The sequence below is a fragment of the Lutjanus erythropterus genome, chromosome 24, assembly GCF_056507025.1.
Source record: "Lutjanus erythropterus isolate fLutEry1 chromosome 24, fLutEry1.hap2, whole genome shotgun sequence".
NCBI lineage: Eukaryota > Metazoa > Chordata > Actinopteri > Lutjaniformes > Lutjanidae > Lutjanus > Lutjanus erythropterus.
Window position 1 is genome coordinate 11,192,297 of NC_139340.1, and position 23,512 is coordinate 11,215,808.

General features: G+C 41.3%; 1 protein-coding gene across 1 annotated transcript in view; it reads right to left on the reverse strand.

Annotated features, from left to right (window-relative positions):
* nid2a (nidogen 2a (osteonidogen)) overlaps positions 1 to 23,512 on the reverse strand; it is a 43,742-nt gene that overhangs the window by 9,459 nt on the left and 10,771 nt on the right. Inside the window, exons 4-29 of the mRNA XM_084714148.1 lie at positions 21,196 to 21,297; positions 20,959 to 21,098; positions 20,524 to 20,656; positions 20,121 to 20,438; positions 18,941 to 19,049; positions 16,987 to 17,026; positions 16,367 to 16,476; positions 16,098 to 16,231; positions 15,472 to 15,583; positions 14,907 to 15,107; positions 14,596 to 14,826; positions 7,276 to 7,422; positions 6,510 to 6,638; positions 5,062 to 5,187; positions 4,565 to 4,692; positions 4,368 to 4,473; positions 4,078 to 4,211; positions 3,858 to 3,963; positions 3,557 to 3,690; positions 3,343 to 3,448; positions 2,475 to 2,608; positions 2,293 to 2,398; positions 1,774 to 1,907; positions 1,587 to 1,692; positions 796 to 929; positions 575 to 680 (exon numbers count right to left, since the gene is read on the reverse strand). Coding sequence (XP_084570274.1) covers positions 575 to 680; positions 796 to 929; positions 1,587 to 1,692; positions 1,774 to 1,907; positions 2,293 to 2,398; positions 2,475 to 2,608; positions 3,343 to 3,448; positions 3,557 to 3,690; positions 3,858 to 3,963; positions 4,078 to 4,211; positions 4,368 to 4,473; positions 4,565 to 4,692; positions 5,062 to 5,187; positions 6,510 to 6,638; positions 7,276 to 7,422; positions 14,596 to 14,826; positions 14,907 to 15,107; positions 15,472 to 15,583; positions 16,098 to 16,231; positions 16,367 to 16,476; positions 16,987 to 17,026; positions 18,941 to 19,049; positions 20,121 to 20,438; positions 20,524 to 20,656; positions 20,959 to 21,098; positions 21,196 to 21,297 — 3,466 coding nt within the window. The remainder of the gene's footprint in view (positions 1 to 574; positions 681 to 795; positions 930 to 1,586; positions 1,693 to 1,773; positions 1,908 to 2,292; positions 2,399 to 2,474; positions 2,609 to 3,342; positions 3,449 to 3,556; positions 3,691 to 3,857; positions 3,964 to 4,077; positions 4,212 to 4,367; positions 4,474 to 4,564; positions 4,693 to 5,061; positions 5,188 to 6,509; positions 6,639 to 7,275; positions 7,423 to 14,595; positions 14,827 to 14,906; positions 15,108 to 15,471; positions 15,584 to 16,097; positions 16,232 to 16,366; positions 16,477 to 16,986; positions 17,027 to 18,940; positions 19,050 to 20,120; positions 20,439 to 20,523; positions 20,657 to 20,958; positions 21,099 to 21,195; positions 21,298 to 23,512) is intronic.

Sequence of the window (23,512 nt, forward strand, 5' to 3'; positions counted from 1 at the left end):
ACACAAGTTATGAAGAAACAAACATCCATTGTGTCCTTATGATTTACTGATCATACACAGATGCTGGACTTGGCTGGCTTTGTGCCCTGACTGTCAAAAATGCCCTCTTTGCTGTCACGTCCTTTCTAGTTTAGCAGTGAGGTGTTGACTACAGATAAAAACTTGCTTATAGGCAACAGTGGAAGAGCTAAGGAGTGCACTGTCCCTGTCAAATAAACAAATAAAACAAATAGTAAATAATCCATGACAACCGTCTGGCATGCATCGTGGACATTTCTCCTTCTGTGGATCTACAATCTACACATTTGGCTCGTTCAAGCTCTTCTCATATCCTGTGTAAACTATTACTATAAATATTTCTAGCTGGCCTCATAAAGGATCCTTATCAGTCTGTACAACTCATCCAGAATGCTGCACAATGTTTGTGTTAGTGTCTAACTCCTCATAAACTATGTATTATCATCCTGCTCCTTCATTCTGTCCTCCTGCTTCTTAGCTTGTTATATCCACTATAACGCTCATATATGAACCATAGACCCAACAGGTCTTTGTTCGGATAAAACTGCAGTCTCACCTGGTTTGTCACAGTCTTTAGGTGTTGTACCAGGTGGAGTCCTGGTTCCTGTTCTCTCCTGTCCCCTGCTGTCCACACACCAACAATGTCCAGAGGAGCTGTGGCACTAACACAATAAAGAAAGATAAATCAAGCATTACTGCTGCAATTCTTTTGAAATTAGTCACAGTAATATGAAACCATGTTAAAGACAGTTAAAAGGTCTGTCATTTGATGCTAACCTGCAGTGGTATATACTGTCCAGCAGCATCACACTGGGGCACAAAGGCTCCAACTACAGGATATCCCTCTGAGCTGGCAGCCTGTGCTCTTTCTCTGTGTTGTTCACAGTGAGTTTTTGGGCGTTCTGGTTCATCTGGAAAATATTTTTAAGTTTACACAAGTTATTAGGGAACACGCAAATTCTTTCTAATACATCTCAAGTTGCAGTTCTGAGCAATGTAACCTAAAATCCACATCAGCCACGGTGAGTTAATATGCTCTCCTGAGTCAGTTGACTGTTGGACATCAACATGCTTTATCAAAGAGGTGATTGGACTCCTTGTTGCCCTTCTCCTGTCCCAATATGCTGATGCCAATTTACTATCTTGGCAAGATAACCTCAGAAAGATCACTCCATCCTCTTTATTATGATGACTTCTGCACAGTCTGGGAACCAGATGAATTTGTAGACTCATGTTTCATTTGCTCTGGCAGATTCAGCTGGCCATCCTCCCACTCAGAGACTTCCACCTGGCCTGGTTATATCACGGCCAATCACAACCGTTTATTAAATATGATAACTGACAGAGATGCATCACTGATTCAGATTGAAAAACCACAGCAGTGACATGTTTAGCTCTGTAGGTCTGCACTGTACAACACGTGACTCTCCTCATATCCTCTATAAACTATTATAATTCATCAAGCCCGACTGTTTGTGTCTAACTCGCTTCTTCACTCTTGCTTCTTAGTTGGATCAGTATGAAACTCAGCCCAACATGTCTTTGGCAGCTGGAATTAGCCGTCTCACCTGGTTTGTCACAGTCTGTAGGTGGTGCACCAGGCGGTGTCCTGGTTCCTGCCCTCTCCTGCCCCCTATTGTCCACACACCAACAATGTCCAGAAGAGCTGTGGCACTGAAATAGACGTAATAATCATTGTGACAACGCGCACGGGATGCACACTATGTCTCATTTACAAAACAATCAGAATGTTACCTGTTGAGGTGTGTATTGTCCATTTGCATCACACTGAGGTACAAACACTCCGGGTATAGGATATCCCTCTGGACTGGTGGTCTGGACACTGTCTCTGTGGTGCTCACACTGGGTTTTAGGACGCTCTGGTTCACCTGGTGCAAAAAAAGTTACGCATTTTCACAAGTCATTAGGAAACAGAGATTTTAGGAAAACCAATTCAACTTTTACAAAGTAATATCCTCAAAGTCTAAATAACTGTTAATGGTTCTATAATTAATATCTTACTTTTGCTCATATTCTCTCTCTTTCCTCTGTCCTTGCCTTCTTTTACAAGCTTTCCACTTTTAAAGGCTTTTAAGAGGACGTACTGTCTCCTCCCTGTCTGTTTTTACCAAACATCTTCTGCACTAAGATGCCACATGGCTCAGTAATGTGCCCACTACTATTCCTCCACATCCTAGACGTCTCAGTCCTATTGGAACAATCCTGTTGCTGCTGCCACTAGCTTGTTCAAATCTACTCATATTCATGTCTCACCTGGTCTGTCACAGTCTACAGTTGGTGCACCAGGTGAAGTCCTGGTTCCTGGTCTCTCCTGTCCCCGACTGTCCACACACCAACAGTGTCCAGAGGAACCGTGGCACTGAAACACACCATAATAGTCATTATAATGACACAGCAAAGTCATTATGTCTCCATAGATTAAAACCAGATCTTACCTGTTGAGGTGTGTATTGTCCATTTGCATCACACTGAGGTACAAACACTCCTGGTATAGGATATCCCTCTGGACTGGTGGTCTGCACACTGTCTCTGTGGTGCTCGCAGTAAGTTTTAGGACGCTCTGGTTCATCTGGTGGAGAAATATGGACAATAACAGGATCTCACTCATGTTCTTCTCTTGTCATAACAAAATGGATTAACCTTTTACAGCTTACCAATTTTATTATCCTTTAATGCATAGCCTACCGCTTCAGGTTAATGCTGGATGTATAGGTTGTGTTTGTGTAAAGACACCGACAAACAAACAGACTTTCAAAAGGCATGATTTAAAGGGATGACTGAGGTATTGTTTTTTTCACTGACAGCTCAGTTTAAAAGGGTTGAAGGACATGAAATCCATTCAGCTGGCATATATCTGTTAGCTTATATCTAGAGTTACAGTTACTTTTTGTCAATAGCTACAATATATAAACCAAATGTACTTTTTCCTTTCTTCTATTTGTTTCACTTCATCTCACTGCTTCACTCTACCGTCCTTTACTTCCCACCACACACACAGTCCGACAGTGATATCACCTGCTTTTGCAGGCATTCCAAGGCTATGACCCAGTGACCTCACTAGTGCACCACTTACAAGGTTAGACACACACTCACGTAAACGTGCCGTCTGTTTGACTTGTCATTGAGTTGAGGAATTAGTGGGTTCACAGGTCAATGTTTAGCAAGAAAGCCTTGGAGAGCCATGACATAATACACCTGCTGACGCCGGTACTGTTACTGAACATATGAAAACAGATTTAAGCACTCATGGGAAGCTGAGCAGAGAGAGAGGTTTATCTGTTCATGTGTATTTTTGTTTCTCACCTGGTTTGTCACAGTCTGTAGGTGGTGCACCAGGTGATGTCCTGGTTCCCGCTCTTTCCTGTCCCCTATTGTCCACACACCAGCAATGTCCACTCGAGCCATGACACTGAAAAATATACATGCAGTCAGAATTTTGTTATGTTACACTAAATGCAATTCAAAAACAGTCAGTTCATCTGTGTGACAAGTAGCTCATCACTCATTAGATGCTGACCTGCAGTGGTATGTACTGTCCACTAGCGTCACACTGGGGCACATAGGCTCCAACTATAGGATATCCCTCTGGACTGGTGGTCTGCACACTGTCTCTGTGATGCTCACACTGAGTTTTAGGACGCACTGGTTCAACTGCAAAGGAAGAAAAAGAAACAAGTATAAGTAAATTGATTCGATTGAAAGACATCTAATGACTGAAACATCACTTTAATATTGTGGCAATCACTTAAAACACTAATATGCCAAGATAATATTTGTGTCTTTCTGTCTCCCTCTATTTTGGGATGCATTTTCCTCACCTGGTTTGTCACAGTCTGTGGGTGTTGCACCAGGTGGTGTTCTTGTTCCTGGTCTCTCCTGTCCATTACTTTCCACACACCAACAATATCCAGAGGTACCATGACACTGCAGTTAATAATAACAGCAATATTTTACTATATTTATGCTATTAAATTAAGTTAATCTTATTTCAGTTGGAGGTGATACAACATTCTTTCAAATGCTTAATTTGTGACAAACCTGCAAAGGTATGTACTGTCCATTAGCATCACATTGGGGTACATATGCTCCGACTATAGGATATCCCTCTGGACTGGTGGTCTGCACACTGTCTCTGTGGTGCTCACAGTGAGTTTTAGGACGCTCTGGCTCATCTGGAAAGATAAAGATGGATAAAATACACCATTCAATTGTTTCTTGAAGACCAACTTCTACAGTTATCTTGTCTAAAAACACAAATGTTGTCATCAAGCAATCGCTCATTGATAATACAATGGATCGTAAATGTGTTTTGGTTGTGTATATCTTACCTGGTTTGTCACAGTCTTTGGGAGCTGTACCAGGTGGAGTCCTGGTTCCTGCTCTTTCCTGTCCCCTACCGTCCACGCACCAACAGTGTCCAGTGGAGCCGTGACACTGTAATGAGTTATTAAACATTTCCAAATGAGTACGCCATTTAACTCGAGTAATCAGTCCGACATGCACTTAACCACCAGCCAGTGCTGACCTGCAGAGGTCTGTACCGTCCGTCAGAGTCGCACTGGGGGATGAAGGCTCCGATACTTGGCCGACCGCCATTTTCCATTCCACTCTGCAGACTGTCTCTGTGCAGCTCACACTGGCTCTTTGGACGACCTGCATCATCATTTTTAAAAATACATTTTATTATTATTTTTTTCTCTTCCTCCCATGTCTTTTGTATTTGGTTCATTTTGAATACATCTGTTATTTATGCAGGATTTATTTCAGTTATTTCCACATATTAATTTGTTTACAAATAATCATCAGTGATGTGGATATAATGGGGTAAAGGCAAATAATAGAACAGCTAGAACAGTCTGATAATTTCAGAAAATCACATCCCTTTACTGTAATGCAGCCTTTAAAACCAGGAAAAGACATAACTTATGCCATATCATGATACAACAATATCCAAAATCCGAGACGATATCTAGTCTAATATCACAATGCTGATATATTACCAGTCTGAGCAATTTTACTGACCTTCCTGCTGGGAACAGTAGAAACCATCACCATAAAACCCAGTCTGGCACTGACACTGGAAGGAACCCAGTCCATTGATACATCTGGCATTGACGTGACACGGAGAGGAGCTGCACTCATCGACATCTGAGGAAAAAACAGAAGGAGCAGGAAAAAAATGAACAACCAGAAATGTAGAATCACATCATCAAATTGGAATTTTGAAATAAATATAAACTCCATGAACTTCATATATTAAATTATACTGAAGTATAAAATGATGTTTGGCTGCTGGCTGGAAATAATTCAGTTCAGTTATATCTTATCAAGGTCTTATGTAAAGAATTATATTATCTGTCAAGGAGGGAGGTAAGGAGGATTTAGAGGAGGTTCATCAAAAGTTCATACTGATGGGTGAAAGGAGGACACACACTCACACACACACAAACACACACACCGGCAGGACCTCTCTCCTCCACACATTCCAAAGCAAAACACACATTGTGTCATTGCTCCATTTGTCTCTCACTTTCACCCCCTCTCCTGTCTAATCTCACCCTCTCCTTCTCACATTAGTCCTCCCATTCCCACCCTTGTTCTCACATTTGTCACCCATCCTCCCCTCTCGCTGTGTTTCCTAGCTTTTGCAGCTGTGCGTTACTGTTGTGGAAGAAATGCTATGCCTGCGCCTGGACAAATATGTGGTTCCCGTCCAAATATTCAGCTCATTTCGGAACATTATGTGACCAACAAGTGAAACTGACAACCAAAACTTGGAAAGACAAGATGGGACCATGATGAAGATGGGGGAATGACATGGTTGTAATAAAGTGCATGTTTACAGAGGATTTCTTTTTATTTGCATGTGAAGATTTATCATAATTACAGTGCATGCAGGAAGACAGGCTGACAGTGCTTGATTCAGCACAAAACAGCATGTTTAGTGGTTGTAGCTGACGTTTTTCTGAAGTCAAGCTTTTATGTTCAGTGGCTTTAGCGGATATCTTTGTTGATGTAGCTTTTCAGTTAAATGATGGACTGTCAGGGAGCTCAGCTCAAAGGTTAACCACTACAGTGATCCTGTCATTCATTTTAGAGAATAATTAACAGGCGCTGAAATGTGTTGAAACAATTTCAGCAGACACACAAACACAGAGGGCTCAGGTGATACTAAGCAGTTGTGTTACTAGTAATTAATATGGCAACTGTGATTACATCAAAATATCAGGCCAGTATAGATCTGTTTCTGGTTGATGTTTAGCCACGCTAGCGTTAAAATTCCCATCAGCCTCAGCTGTACTTTGTGTTTAGTGACAATGAGCAAGTGTTAGTATGCTAACATAACCAACTAAGATGGACAATACAGGGCAAATATTAATATGCTAGCATGCTGACTTTAGCATACAGTTGTGAGTGTGGCTTGTTAGATCCATGTCATGAGTACATTACATTCACTCATTGCAACTCACCAACACAGGTATGTCCGTCGAAGCCAAGCTCATAGCCAGTCTGGCACTGGCAGCGATGGCTCCCAGGCAGGTTCATGCACTGAGCATGAGCGCCGCATGAAACCAAGCCCTCAGCACACTCGTCTATGTCTGCAGCGAGAGAAAAGGAGAGAAAGTGAGACAGATTTTTACATAAACTCATAAACCTGTAAACCTGGAATCCCCTATGTAACAACAAAGTATGTGAGTAAAAGCTGTAATTAAGGGTCATTACTGGTGCTTTTACATATACACTGTGTGCCACACCTTGACTGCATTCTTACATGTACTGTGCAACATACAGAACAAAACCACACACACATGTGACCAGAGAGAGACACTGAGGCCCAATCATGGGAACCAAGGCTGAGCCTGGGGCTTTCCTAGTGCTGTCAGCAGGAGAGAAAGACATGCTGCTGGGCTAATGACAGGCCAAGCACCAGCTTAAACTCTGCAAGGCCCCGTAAACTACAGAATTAACCTGGAGGAAGAGGAGGAGGAGGAGGGGGACGAAGAAAGAAGAAGAGGGAAAGATGAGAGCAGAGATGATTCCTTCCATCCAGCCTGTACTTGACCCATCTGCACTGGAAGGACAGATGTTGATAAAACACAGACAGACTGCCTTGACCTGTCTTTACTTGACATGTGTTTGTGTGTGTAACTGTGATTAGACTGAGAAAATTTCACTTGACATACGCTGTCACAGTGCTGGACAGATGTCTTTTAACACATGCACGCAGGCCCATACCGTAACAGTTGCGTCCATCTCCTCTGTAACCAGTAGCGCACTGGCACTGGAAGGCCTGGCCCTCCAGTGGGATACACTGGGCAGTGGTGTCACAGTCATGGTTTCCAGCATAGCAGGGGTTGACCAGCTCTGGTCCTGTTGGCTCAACTAGAGAGAGGAGGAGGAACAGATTAAATGACATGAGAGACAAAAGAGAAAATACAGTGATTCAAGCGTAAAAAATAATTCAGAAATCACAAGTTGAGCTGCTTTAGACGCTTGTGAAGTCCAGAGACACACCATCCAAACATCAGTTTGCTGCGGGTGTCTATGTTTTCCCAAGTCTTTTATCAAAAGTCTTTATCTTAGTCTCAAAGTAACCCGTAACAGCTGTGAGAGCGGGTCATTCACTAAACACGGTTCAGTCCCTGACTCCTCCTGTCCACATGTTGACTTGTCCTTGAGTGGGTTCACTGAACCCAAAATTACTCCTGATGGTCAGATCAATACCTTGCATGCTAGCTTGCTGCCATCTGTGTGAAAGTGGCAGTTGCTTTGTATAAAAGTGCCACATAAATGCAGTCCATCTAATAAATAAATGTAGCAGAGTGGAGTTATAAAGTAAACTCTAATATTTGTCAGTGCCTGTGTAACTATTTAAGCTGTACAACTTCTGTGATCTAGAAGCACAGATAGAAAAGTAATATTTACGTATTATTTGTTCATCCAGAGGGACAAATGGCAAGAAAATCTACCGCACAACTGCACAGACTCTCCAACACTCCAAAGTATCCTGAACTGAGATTAATTGAGATTTTTATTATTCACCAGTCAAAGTCTGATGATTACAGCGATGATTACAGGACCGCTTAACCAAACACACATGTAAAATCACTCCAGACAAATTCCCATAGGAGGGTTTCCTTCAAGGAAGTGACTCCCTTCATGTTCTCAATAGTCAACATATGGATGAGGTTAGACACACATATACATGAGACAGAGGGATGAGAGAGCGGATGTGTGTTCGGGGTTTCCTCATACCAACGCATGGCTCAGACATACAAGACTATTTAAACAACAAACCTCAGACAAATATCTATAAGAACAGCAAAGTGAAGAAACCCATGGGAAATCATTAGAAAAGAATGCAGAAGATGTAAATAAATGTGCTTATAATTACGTGCTTCTCTGCTTCATCAGGATGGGTGGCACAGTGGGAATCAAGCCCCAGATCCTGGCGCTGTTCAAGTCTTTGTCTACCACTGAAATGCTGTTAATTAGCATTGGTTTCAACAAGTGATCTTTTTAAAGCCTTTATCTGATCATTTCTTTGGTTTTCTTGTGGATTTGGTGTCCCGTTGTTTAAATAATGCTCTAAAAATGTGGTTTACTGTTGAACAAATGTGTTCAACTTTGATAAATGACCTTGCTATCACACTGTCTAAATATCTCTCCAAAATACCTTTCATTGGAGGGTAAACCAACTAAATATTATTCCAAATATGGCATTCATTAGGTTTAAAGAGAGTGTTTCAATGTCTGCATAGTTTAAAATCCATTCAATCAAAATGTCCAGGATCTGTACAACAGAAACTTCCTATCTGATGTCTTAAGTTAAAATAGGAAGAGTTTGAGAATCTTTTTTCTAAACTGGTATTAAAGAAGCAAATCATAACTTACTTTAGGAATCCTAGCTGATTTTTACTCCCCATTCTATCTTATCTCAGGTTAGGAAATCCTAATCCTAAATCCACGAGGCTAAAGGAAGTCTCTACTGCACTCGCTCTATAGGCTGCAGTTGATTTCATGTATGAACAGAGGCACACCTTTAATGCTGTATTCAGTTCTCGATAATACATCCATGGTCCTTGCCCTAATTACCATGGTTACCAAACTATTACAATAGGAGCTGCAAGTTAGGAAGTTTCTGTAATCTAGGCCCAATTGGTCATAATGTCTACATATGTGCGGTTATCCACAAGAATGAGAAAAGCAAACCACCAAAAACAAAATAAAAGAATCACATCACTAAAATCTGTTTTTAATGATGTTTAAGGACGTGCTTTTTCTTTACAATAAGGGGCATTATCCACTATAAACACCAACACACACACTTACACCTAAACGAAATCACACACACAGACATTAGGCACAGCTTGCCTCCATCTCTTACAGCCAGAGGCCAATTTTGGCTCATTATCAAAGAGGGAGAGACTCTTCAAAGTGCTGAATGTGGCCGGGAAGACGGGGAGATGAGAGGGCGAGATACATGTGGACGAGAGAAAAGACTGAGGGATAATTAGAGAGACAGAGAGAGAGGCAGGAGAGAGAGAGAAAGAGAGGCGGAGAACACTCACACATACACACACACACACACAGTACACACCATCAAAGCAATGACTGCAGTTTCCCACCTGTTGCTTTTTACAAAACTCCTCCACACACACAAACAGACCGGTTTTACAGGGGCGTAGTCATAACCGTATCAAGATGGCCAAGGTGCAGCGGAGTGGCTACTCTCGAAATCCATCTCTTGAACCACCCTCAGTGCAACACAGAATTATCCATCCATCATCACTGACTTTTACTGACACCCTGAAATGACCTGAAATTTAAGAGAACGTGGTGTTTTAAGGGATGAAAGCAGCATCTTAGGCGAGCCTGAAACAGCACTTTCCTTAACAGACTCATGGGTAAGCAAGAGGTGAGAAGATAAAATACTGAAACATCCATGAGTTTTAAAGCCGGTGGTTTAAAGGGACACTTTATCAATTTTACATATAAAGGTCAGTACATGGGGAGTCTTGTCGGGCTTAGGAGTTTTCTGAAGTTTGCGAAAATAACTCATAAATCACGATGTCATAGTGATGTAATCTGGGTTATGTTAGGCTTCTAACATTTTGCAGAAAACCTGCAATATAAAGTAATGGCACTGGATTTAAAAGAAAGTATTTAACAGACAGGGAGGGTCTAATGAAAGATGATGACAGGTTGCATTATGGGATATGCAGGATCCAGACTACTAGAGACTAAATGTCATTTCAGTTTCCCAACTGTATGAAAATGCAATGCTGAATAGCTGGAAAATGTTATTAGTGACAATTATGTCAGTCTTTATCACCACTAGTAATGAAACAATTCAACATTTTGTTGACTGATGCATCGTCTGGCTGAGGAAGCTCCAACTTTTTGCTATAAGCCCCCTTTTGTCAACGGTTTAACTGAAATGAACAAGGGTGCTGTGAATCTGGATGCGGTGTCTGTTGGTCTCAACATGGTCTTCTACAGAAAAAGTGTGACAGGTATTAATATTTCAAGGCTCATGTTTATATAACATATATATATGTTTCTATTACTTTTTTTAACTAATGGCATTTCTGTTCAATTACACTATTGACACAATCACATTCTACAGGCCCACCACAGTGTTTCTGTATTCTGTAGCCTATTAAGTCCAAGTATTATTGTATACATGTGCAGCTGCCTCCACTGACTTAATTAAAAATAAATCAAGAGAAGAGAAACAGCTGGTCACGATGCACAAAGATATTGATTTTCATTAAAGGGGCTTTCGATATACAATGTGTGTTACAATAATACACAGGTTGTGGCCCAATTTCCACAAATCTTTAATAAAGAAAGAATATATTAACTCAAATCCAGCTTTTAATATGAAGTGTTGAAACCAAAAAAGGCCAGATTGCATTGTAGGAAACAATATGACTGTATTAAACTTTAATCATCCCCATGTGGACGAGAGGTGACAAAGAGGCAAATAAGACATATTAAAGTCAAGTTTGTCCTCTCTCTCTCTCTCTCTCTCTCTCTCTCTCTCTCCCTCTCTCTCTCTCTCTCTCTCTCTCTCTCTCTCTAGGTCTCTCTATCAGTTCAGTGTCTTAAGTTTTCCTGCAATCTCTGATTCTCATGACATCAGTGGGCAGCTATTCTGCCCAACAACCCCCCCGCTAGAAAATCTGTCATTGGCTGGGATATTATTTCCCAGAAAGCGTAAGACCCTTGAAAACACACACACATAGAGACAGACACACACTCATACACGTGCACACCACTTAACCCGTGTTTACAAAACCCCTGATCCCAGAAAGCTCTTCCAGCTGTGCTCTGGGTGTATCCGCGTGTGTGCGTGTGCATGTGTGAGATGTGTCATCATAACCTTTTTAATCAACGTGTTGACGTTTAAATGACAGAAACTTGGTCTGGATTCAAAAACCGGAGGAGAAAAAAAAAATCCAGCCTCTCCATCTCTGTCTCTCAATCTCTTCCTCTTCCTCTCCATCTTTTGAGGTCTCTTGTCTCTTTGTCGCTATCTGGTTTTCATCAGACACAGTTGGTAAAGAAAGCATGACCACGGTGTGTTGACAGAAACAGAACATGACACACAGTCATGCTGCATTTCTATACACATTTCCATATTTGCACAGTCTTTCTGTTTGTCTGATGGTATCTGGTAAACGGATGACTGCAGGTGGTGCAAGAAAAGATAAAAATGAAGCAAAGAAGGTGAAGGGACACAAAAGTGTGAGAAATGCTGCATCCATTGAAATAATATTTCAAATAAAGATGTGTGTTGACTGAGATCCAAAAGAAACCTCTATTCAAAAATAGGAAAATATCCATTTCTGATTGGCTGAGTATTTAATTATAGCCACAACACAAACAAACAGCAGGGTCAGCAGAGGAGCAAGAAGGACAGCAGGCATCTGTCAGCGTCCACCTCCAGAGGCCTGAGCAGGGGTCACAGTGGGTTCAGCCCTGGGGTGCCAGGAGCAGAAACCCAACAAGAAAACCACCTCTGTGTTGTTGGACTGAGGGCAGACTGAATGCTACAGAGACTAACTATCACCTCTTGAGGTATACAGTGGTATTATAAGACAGGAGGGGCCGAAGCTAGCTGGTCACCATGTGACCCTCAGCAGATACCTACGCAAAACAATACATAGACATCTTTGGCATAACATGAGGGCTGTTACTTTTTCACATGCTGTTCATAATTTTGGTTAAGTTTTGTATGTTTTATGCTATTTCTTTAGATATTTCACCTTTTAGTTCCACAATATTCAAAAACTACATCCAAACTGCTCAAATTCAATGAGCTACTTTCAGATCTAAACAATCAGGTCAAAAAAAATATCTGCTTAAATTGTCTTGGTACACAAGATTAAAACCATTACAGCCATTATGTTTTGTGGTTTTGGTTTGTGTTTTGGTACCGTTAAGTACTTTCAGATACCAAACACAACAATGAAGTGGAGATTTTTGTCTCCATTTCCTCATGCTTGAATTTCACTGAATATCACTGGCCTCCATTCAGCTTTAACTGCTTGACCAGCTCACTCCAAAAGACCATGTCAACACTTGTCCAGATTCACATCCTAAATGCCATCGTCTGCATGAACAACCCAAACTAGACAAATATCTAAAGTCAGCTGTGACGCAAACTGCGGTTACAATGATTCTTAAAGTGGTGTAGTGTGTCTGCAGCCTTTAGTAGACAATGAACGCAGAAACAGCAGAGGTAATACAGTCATTTTAACATTGTTTTCTATGGTTTCAAAGTGTAATTAGCCCTCAGCTTGCAGCATGTGTGTTTAAAGCTGAACCCTGCCCCACTGTGGTTTGGCGGAGGTTTCTGTGGCAACACAGCAACAATTACGAGGTGGTCTGGTTGTGGCTCTGGAACAGAAAACCTCACGTTTTCAACGCCTCCAGTGTGATCACCCACTTAGAGATTGACAGTGATGGTCTGGAATGGATTTATGCAGTCACTCAGGGCATTTTCACACTTATTGTTCATCTGTTCTGGTCCAAATCACTTGATGGGTTTGTAAACTTTGAGCATTTTTCTCTTGGCTTGTGTTTTTTTTCCTCAAGGAGATAAATTCAAGTGAACCAAAATGCATCACAACAAACCTTATTGTCAGATGTGTCTGGATCAGGAGCAAGAAAGTAAATACAAGAGGAAAGTTCTGTGTTCTGGATTCTTGCATATTTCTGAGAAACTCATTGCGATGCAATTTAAGAGTGGAGCAACAGCAGAGCTGGCATTTGCTCATAACCGTGGTACTAATCTGGGCAATACACCAGCAGATCTGTACCAGCAGAGAGTCGAATGCATTTCAAGGAAAAATACTTGAAATACTAAACTGCTTCACATTTTGTGGAGAAGACGTGCTGCCTTCAGACAAGCCAAGCTCTAACTTGTGGTAGTTGGGGCAGTTCTATGTCAAATCACCACCACAAATGAACCGCTTCTGTTTTTTTTTGGGACCGGACTAGTCTGACTCACCGGATGTAAACTGTGGGTATAAGATTGCACTTGGGTGGCTGTTTCAGGCGGCATATTCCATATCTGCTATCTGTGTTTTCAAAGTCCCTGTCACTCCAGGAAACAACAACAACCTACACACTGAAAATGGCAAGTTAGCACCTGGAAAGCCAACAAGCCTGCAGCTGTTGCTTTTTCTTGTGCAGGGATTTTGGTATTTCAGTGCCAGGGCTCACCTCCCCCTGTGCAAATGTTCCACCAAAACAACTCACTCACAATTCAGCAGGAGTGACAATAACATTACATTAGTTTTTACATTAGTTATAAAAATGAGATCACACAGAATAGTCTAAATGTGTGTGACCTCGTTAAAGAGATTGTTCAGAGATACAGAATTGGATCTGTAAAGATCTTTTCTATGTGTTCAGTGTAGTCTGAAGTTATGTGAAACAGCAGTATTAGGCTCTCTTGGCTGAACTATGTATATGGGATCAAATAACATAGTAATGATCTCATAGACGTCTATGATTTGAGCAAAACTAAGTGAATAAACTAAGCGGGGGGCACCTTTTTCCAAGTTATGTCTGGGGGGAGGCCCACAGTCTCAGACTTTGAAAACCCCTGCTCTTTTCATGTTTTTAGGTTTGATGTATTACACTGTAACTGTTCTCTTGTGCATGTTTTTCATGATCGCTGGCTGAAAAACAAACTGCCATTCAGGAACTAATTAAGGTTTACTCTACTTTCCTCCATCACAGCTGCACTCTCCTGAGGAGGACTAAACCTTTCAATTAAGACCTTAAATACCGCTTATATTACTGTTGTCATTATTATTTGTGTAATGCCTGAAATATGAGGAGGAGGAAGATGATGAAAACAGAGTCTAAAATACTTGTGTGAGACTGGATCAAAGTATTTCATTAAATCTAATTCAATCAAGGGGAATAAGATGTTATTATTGATCAGCTTTACAGTAAATGTCATTTCCACTGACGGCAGCACATCTGGATTTTAATAAAAGCCTGATATCTGCATCTAATCCCGGTGTGACTCACCTCCGACCGGGCTGATCTTGTTGGTGATGGCGTATCTCAGGATCCGCTCCTCCTTGACGTACATAACAAACACCCTCTCCATGGTGATCTGCAGCGTCTCCGGGGTGGCGGCGCGGCTGTCATGTTGACAGTCGCGGTAGGTGATGTTCTGCTTCAGCTGGAAGGAGAAGGACTCTGAGCCTCGCTCTGCCGAGACGACTGAAAACTCCCTCACAGAGGTGGAGGTGGCAACTGGAGGAAGAGAAAGTTTTCAGGCAAACTGGGGCATCACATGTGACACACATATTGACTCTTGTGGTGTTTATGGTTACCAGATGGATAGTACTGGTAGGTCTCCTTGAAGGGATCCATGGTAACTTCAGCTCCAGGGGGCAGGAAGGGCACGTTGCCACTGACTACGGTATCCACGGTGAGGTGGTTGTGGTCATCAAGGCCACGGCCTGTCTGGATGATTGACAGGCGCTGGTTGCCAGGGTAGAAGATCACCTCTGCGTGTCGACTGAACTCAGCACCTGGTGATACAATCAGTTGATCAATCAGTTCTTCTATTTATAGATTATTTTCCATTACAGGTGACTGCAGACACATCAACCGTGTAGCAGTTACATATCATAAAAAGTGGAATGTCTGCAGCGCTTACATCTGTACAGACACACACAGACACACACACACAGCTGCTTCCTATTAGAGAGGGGAGGTGGAAGCCTGATATCACATCACATCCCTGGAGACAATACAGCTGGCTGGAAGACTGAAAACACACACACACACACACACACACACACACACAGTAGAGGAGTTCCCTCATTTCTCTGCAGATGTGCTTGAGAGTCAACAACATACTTAAACTCAAGCAGGCGCACACACACAGTTTACCTGTGATTTTGAATCCTGCTTGGCTATTGGGCAGCTCCAGAGCAAACAGCCACCCAAACAGCTCTCCTATTGGTGCAAGTGGCATCAGAGCCCAGCCCACTGGCTCAGGTACCTGACCAATCGGCACAAAGCATGCAAAGGAAACAAGACAATGAAATGTGGATGAGAAGAAGAGATTCGTATCAAGATCTTAAAGAAAACTAGATTTAAAAATGCACATATGACGATGTCCAGTGGGATGACAGAATATTAATATTAATATTAAGAAAATATTCTGCAACAATTTAGAAAGTCAGCCACGTTATTTGGGATATCAAATGGTGCTATTGCTGATAAATATAAAGGGAACCTTTACAAAATTCTGTGCAAGAAAATGCATCCTTCTTAACTGGATATGAAACACAGTCCCAACTAAAACACAGTAGCACAAGGTCAACTCTCTTTCCTGTATTAATATCTATGTTTGTGAGACTAGTTGTTTTGGTTTTTCTTTGTTATTCTTGAAGGTGAGTTGCCCCTGAATATTCAGATTCGTGTTGTTTTGCTTTGGAAAAAAATCAATAAACATATCTTTAAAAAATTGCACATATGAGTAACTTATCAAAATGTATTTTTCTGTTTCATACCTCACTGATGGCTGTGTACGCTCTTCCATCTCCCACCACAATGTAGGCGTGAAGATCAATGTTGTTCAGCTCAACTGGAGTCGAACCCACGGTCACTGTTCCGCTCACCTTGCCGCTGACACGCTGTGGAGCACCTGGAGGAGTCGAACAGGAATTATACTAAAACCAGTTTTACATTTGAAGAAAAGATCATGCAAATCCTCAACACCAGGTTTAAAAATATAACTGAGATTAAATGTGTGTCTGTGGGTTAAAGGCTGGGCTCTCACCCTCTGGTAGACAGTGGCGTCCGTTTCCGTAGAAGCCAGGCCGGCAGTGACAGCAGTAGCCTGTGGCGTAGTCTGAGCAAAATGCATTCTGGGCGCACTGCTGTTGGAATCTAGAACAACCAGAAAGAAAGAGCAAAGAAAAACGTGGTAAATGCTTAATTGGATAACTATTCCTGTCAGGTTGGGAGTAGTAAGGGACTGTTTGAAAAATATTGAGGGATGCATCATTTTATTACGGCTACCATATTTTTGGGGGCAATTTTCTGATTTCTGGGGCAGAACTAGAGATCTCTTTTGTCAGAAATGGCACTTATATTACCCATGATGCAACCCAACTGCTAACAGTTCAATCACAGATTTGGGTGCTAGTAGCAGCGAATGTAGCTTCATATTCCTGGCCTGAACCAGAGATGAGGAGTGGGCTACAGAGGACTGACAGGCTCACGTCTTTCTACCTCCAAGTCAAGTCAAGTCAACTTTATTTATATAGCACATTTCATACAACAAGAATAAACTCTAAAAATGAAGTGAAACACAACTTTCAACCCTCCCTAACTCTAAAATTTCCATACATTTTTTACACCAGCAGATATGTATCATGCTACTTAGTCTTCACATACCTGGCACATGTTTCCTTATTCTCTGTAGTGTAATGAATTACTGAGAGAGGGAGAGAAAATAATCATTATTTTGCATCACAAATGAAATACAATAAATAACAAATTATTATCCTGATGTCTCCAACCCAAGATCTTAACAACATACCATTTGGAGAAAAACAGAGTAAGCATTACATGCAAATTATCACATGCAATGTTAATACCAAAGGTTCTCTCTTGATCTCGATAGTATATTATCTTTATGACTTTTAGCTTTACTTTCTTCAAATAAACCTTCTGTGTGTTTGGGAGTGAGAAATGGACAGATGTAAAAGTGTCAGTGAAGTTGGTTAGCTTTGTTTGAACACTTAAAAGAGACAATATATTTCTTTAGTTTCCAGTATTACATCATACAAACAGTTTAAATGGAGACCACTTAAAGATTGTTTCCATTTACTGTAAGTACAGATGGACAAGAAGAATAAGAAGGTGGACAAGATCCAGGGAGACGTAGACACACACACACACACACAACACACAAAACACACACGTCAAGGAACCCCTTGGAGAGAAACCAGCTGTTGCAGTCCTGCCTCCCACGCCTACTTATAGACACACACACACACGCACACACACACACATTCTCTGCTGTTTCAGGAACTCCCAGAGGTATCTAAAATGCCTCAATACATGTTTCAAAATCACAACAGATCAAGTATATAAAAGTGACGTACATCTACAGTGTATGTAGCTCATTGAAACGTTACCATGCTCTGTTCTGAACACTTGGGGATAATCACTCTTTCCTGGGAAAAATCTTATGACACACAGGAAGTGATCCTCTCTGTTCTTGATTTATTTAGAATAAACAGAAAAAGAAGTGGACAGTCAGCATGATAGTCACCACTGCTGAGTAGACAAAAACTAAAAATTACATTTACATTTCTCCTAATTTCTCAGACCACTGGAACTATGAAGTCTCAAAGGGGATATCAGGTTTTAAAAGACTCTAAAATGAAGCAATTCGTGGAAATGTAGACCTAAAATAGCTGCAACTATTGCTAAAACTTCTCAAGGATTACCAATCCTGACTGCAAAACACAACTTGGAACAGATGAGTGCTTTGCTCAGCGGTCTTTTTGTTTAATGGCTGATTTGGGATCAAAACGCAGCATTCTATCATCCTACAGGGGCATCACACACTCACACACAAGCAGACAGATGAACACAGGATGTCAGGATATTTTCTCAGGGACTTCACACACACAGGAGACAAATTGCTGTGCTTCTACATACATAAACACGTGCCAATTCTGTATATCACCATGTTTTTATGTTCTGTCTATGTTTCATAAACATTAAACCCATGAGGCCATTGAAAAATGTAGGCGTGACGCTTTTTCTCACACTTTGAAATGCACACACACCCACATGACTGTCTACGTCCACACACTTCTTCAGAAATATGCCTCCAAAGAACATTAAACCGAATTTTGCTAAACACGAAGAAGGATTATTGATTCATCAGATGCAAAAAGATTTGTTTAAACAATACATGAGAACTTTTAAAAATACAAGATGAGAGATTGATCTGTTCACATATTTCTTTGCATTTCTAAAAAATCAGATTTCATCACCTGAAATGAAGCTGAGATTAACTTTTTTTTTACCCTACCAGACTTTTTGACCCTTATATAACGAGGCAAGTTGACTGAGAACACATTCTTATTTACTGCTGTGGGAGTAGTTGCAGTGGAGGGAGTGCTGGACACACACACACACACACACACACATAGACACACACCTGGGAGCTGCCCAGCACAACGGCAGTATTGTACTGCCAGCTGCTGAGCTGCTCTGCAGCAGAGGGCGAGGTAATGTTACTCTTCTGTTTCTCAGAGCGAACGTCCTTTCATACGTTAAGAAGACAACTACATATACATGTTTATATACACGCATAAAGTTTGCGTCTTACCTCCTGTGTCAAAATCAACATCCTCTTCATCCACGCTAACCACATGACCTCCAGGGGACAGAGGAGGTTCATTCCTGTGGGGGTAAACATCCACCACCTCCAGAGGAACCTACAGAGACAGATACAGCAGCAGTGTTTAACTTCAGACATGTTTTTCATGTTGTCATTAACAGCAATGACAAAACTTTTTAACTCTCTCCAGATGCTGTAAACCAGACGGCTATTATCTGTGCATTCTTGACATGTTGTATGCGGGGTATGTGGGGTGTCTCGATCGCGGCTGTGCCAGCGTTTTGTTGACACCCACACACTGTCTCCAAAAAAGCGTTCCATCATAACCACAGAATTTACAAAAAGCGACTAGAATTTCAAATCGTTATTACAAAACCCTCAGTGCTGACAGCACTGCCAGTTTAAAGTCTTCTTTTCTCATTTCCCCAGCAATAAGTGGTGTTTTCAGAGAATTTGAACAGACTGCCACACAGACAGACAGCTGCTGTCTGAATGAGCTCTTGTAATAAAACAAAAGTGTGGTCTCATAGCTTTGCGATGTTTGGAGTTTAGGTCAGTTTTTCTCAAATGGTGGTGCTCAGATCTCTGGGGGGACTTTGGAGTGGTACTGAGGATACATGAAATTTTATTTAAAATGTTCATTTAAAAAATATGGGGCACCCCTGTAGCTCAGTTGGTAGAGCATGCACCTCATTTAGTGAAAGCTATCAGTCCTTTGCAGTGGCTGCTGGTTTGACTCCACCTGCAGCCCATTTTCTGCGTGTCATCCCCTCTCTCTTTATCTTCAGCTGTCCCTATCAAATTAAAAGGCAAAAAGCCCCCCAAATAATCTTTTATGCATAATGCATAAGTCCTAAATAATTACTATACTATTAATTATACTATAATAAGCTCAATAAAATGTAAATGGAAGTATTTTAGATAATATTTTATATTCAATATTCCTATTTTCAATGCAATTTCAGTGCAAAATGTTTCAAAGGGGATACATTATTTAAGAAAAAAAGTTTGAGAATCACTGGTTTAGGGTTTTAAAAAGTACAGCCAGTAAAAAACTGATTCTGTCTCATGTTAAAATGTTATTTTCTACAGTAACATACATTATAGCTGTCTTAGGATTTCTTGGCATGTTAATGAATTTAATTTGCAGAGACATTTTTATTGTTACCTGTGGCTGCTGCTTAACACCTCCCTCTGTTGCTGTTTCTGGCAGATTAGGGGCATACTGCCTCTCTGCTGGCTCTGAAGTCAGGGGTACATCTTCGCTACCGTTTGACACCGGACGACCAGAGTCCTCTGAAGGGGGGGACGGAGCATCAGGATTGGCTGGCTGAAGGGACTTGGAGTGGTCACCACCAGCAGGCGCCGGCTGGAATTCAGGGTCACTGCCTTTCAGAGGGTAATCATCTTCTTCCTCCTGGTTATCGGCGTCAAAATTGTTGTCTGAATATTCCTCAAACTCAGCGTACTCAGGGGTAGTGGTGTCCTAGGGGCAGAAATGGAGGAGTTTTCTGCATGCCCAATCACAAAAAAACTCCTGAGCATAAATGAAATTAATAAAACCAAATTACCAGGGAGAGGCTATGTCCTCCAGGTGGTGGAGTAGCAAGGAGGCCACCAATTGATGCAGGAACAATATTGTCAAAAGAGTAACGGTTCCCAGTGTGGAAAAGCCAAACACCTGGAATTCCTGTATTACCAACCCTGGAGAACAAGAAACAAGAAACCCAGTGAGTTTTATGTTATAAATTATAGTGGAGGCAATTAGCTCCAAGACAAAAGTGAATGTGAGGGGCATTTTGAACTACCATATTTTATTTTGTGTGTGGATCAAAGGTATTACAATTAACTGAAACTAAACTAAAAAAAACAAAAAAAAACAAAAAGTAGGTATTGAAATTGAAGTAACACAGTAAAAGTATCTTTTTTTTCAGACTAATTATACTGTTGCCAGATCTGGTCATAAGGTGTTTTGTGACACAAACCTGAGTCATTTTTTTACTTACTGGTAGAGGTTTTTAACACTCTGCTCATTGCTGGTAACGCTGTAGTGAGGTCCCTCGGTTCGGGAGAAGATCAGATACGACACTTCACCTCTGCTGAAGCCAACTCTAGCAGGAAGCTCGATCGCAACATTATAAGACTCCTAGAAACAAACAAACAAACAAACAAAATAATAATTAGCTGCTATTTCATGTCAAAAAAGGTCTATTAAGGCCTTGTATAGCCTGTACGCAGTTTACCTTGGGTCGTGTCGCAAAAAAGTTCAGGCCACCTTCAGGGTAGAGGAAGAGAACGTACGAGTCGGTCTCATCATAACCAATGACTGCCTGGAACGTGTTCAACTAAAGAGAGAGAAGAGAGACAAATGTCAGTCTGAACCAGACCAAAAACAGCGACAAAAAATAAAACCAGCAGCGTTCGGTGGCGGTTCAAGTGCAATTTTCTGCAAATTTGACACATTTCTGGTAAACTCACAAATAGGTATATATTTGGAGAAGTATAAAGAGAGGAAAAAATAGATGGAAGCAGAGAATATTTTCAAAAGTCTTCTCATTTCTATTTGGGTTTTCCTTTCCTATCCTGTGATTCACACAGCAAAAATCACATAGTCTTGATTTTATCTATCATTCCTTGTAGTGCGTGGAAGAAAGCTGACAATATTTCTGTTAGGCAGAGGCTTTCACTGTATAATAAAACATAGAAATTAAGTGTATTGCTGAGAGGTTTGAGGAATCAGTAGTCTGCTTTTAGTTGTAGCCGAGAGATCAGCAATACAGTTGTGAAAGCTGGCTGAAAAAGCATCAGCATCAAAGCTACAGCCTGCTCAGAGGATGAATTTGTAAAAACATGCAAGCTGAATGGAGCAGAAACCCTGTGTCCCTCTCATTTTCAGAATGTATTAGTACTTCTTTGCACTAGAGGAGAGGGGAAATTTTGAAGATGTTGTTATTTATGGGTTATTATGTAATGGCTTTGCTGGTCCAGCCCACTTGAGATGAATGTGGCTCGTGAACTAAAAGAAATCTGACACCCCTTCCTACAGGTTTCTCAATATGCAAGTCTCACTTACAAAGTTTCATTTTCTCGTGTACAAAATTTGTTTCACTTTTCAATTTAGCTTAGCAGCTTTCCGATATTATAATAATGTTACGTGATAATTTTCAGCTGTGCAAGTGTCACAAGGATGAGGTCACCTACTGTGTGTACGGGGTCAGCCAAGCTCAACCACCTTCAAATTATTCTAACACTCACTCCTCATATTTAAACTTCACACCTCTCCTCACACCTCCCCCCATGTCTCCTCCTCTTCCTCTCACATCTCTGCCTCTGCTGGGATTCAGGTTTTTAGTTCTCACCCTTCGTACCCCTCCTCCTCCTCCTCCTCCTTTGACCACCACAAATTATTGACAGAGTGTTTGGGTTTCCAAACCCAAATTAGGACAAATTAAATGAACTGAAAAAAAAACATGAATTGATTAACCAGGGAACTTTTTCAACTTGAAATTCTTTTCTGAATACTTAAGGAACTGATTTTCAACGTGTACATGGGGGCGTCCAGCCCATTCAGCCTCCCAAAACCACAGTTAAAAAAACACAGATTTGGTGAATGAGACTGTGAGTGATCCCATGTTGTTTTCCTTTGGGACAGAATCAGATTATCTACACACACACACACACACACACAGAGAGAGACCAAGAAATGTACACACACGTCGGTCCCTCAACCCCCAGCCCAGATGTTGATCTCCACAGCTGTCTTCCTGTGTGTCTGGACATCTTTCATGATGATGTTACAGCATACAAACCAGACATCGTTACAATGTGAGACACGGGGCGCACATACGCACACACTTACACAAGCACGCCCGCAGGCACAGATGTCCCCCCACCACCTATATTCATCTCATGTGAATGTATGTGTGTGTTCCTAATTGTTTACATCAACATCTTTAAACTATCTTGTTGTTTGTGGGCGGGGAGGACTTTGTAGCCTCCAGGCTCTGTGTAATTAGTGAGGAGGGGGTCTTTCTTCTTCTTCGCTGTTTTTTTTTTCTTTCTGTCTTGAGGAAAGGAGGAGAAGAAACTGGAGCTACAAGAGGGGAGCTGCTTTTTCTTTGTCCTTCATATCCCCTCTAAATGTCTGTATTTTTGTTTCCTGCTACCACTCCTTCTTCCTGGGAGGAGGAGGAGGAGGAGGAGGAGAGGGGATAAAGAAGAGAGAGGTATAGACAGATAGGAAGATGAAAGGATGCAAGCGGGTTGGCAGAGTTAGGAGAGAGGCCATAGGTCTGGTTTTCAATGGGAGAAACACGGAGGTTTCCATCCAAACAGAAATGACACGTTAAGTCAACAAAAGAAAATGTGAGTCAGGGCATTATCATCAAAATTTCTATTCTCCACCTTTATGATGGGATTTAAGTTCCTTTAGTTCCTTTTTAGGTCTCTGTCCACACATGATGCAGTCCTTTTCTGGCTAAAACACAGCATCCCATGAACTATTGGATGGACTGCCATAAAATGTTGTACAGACATTCACAGTCCCCAGTGAACTAATCC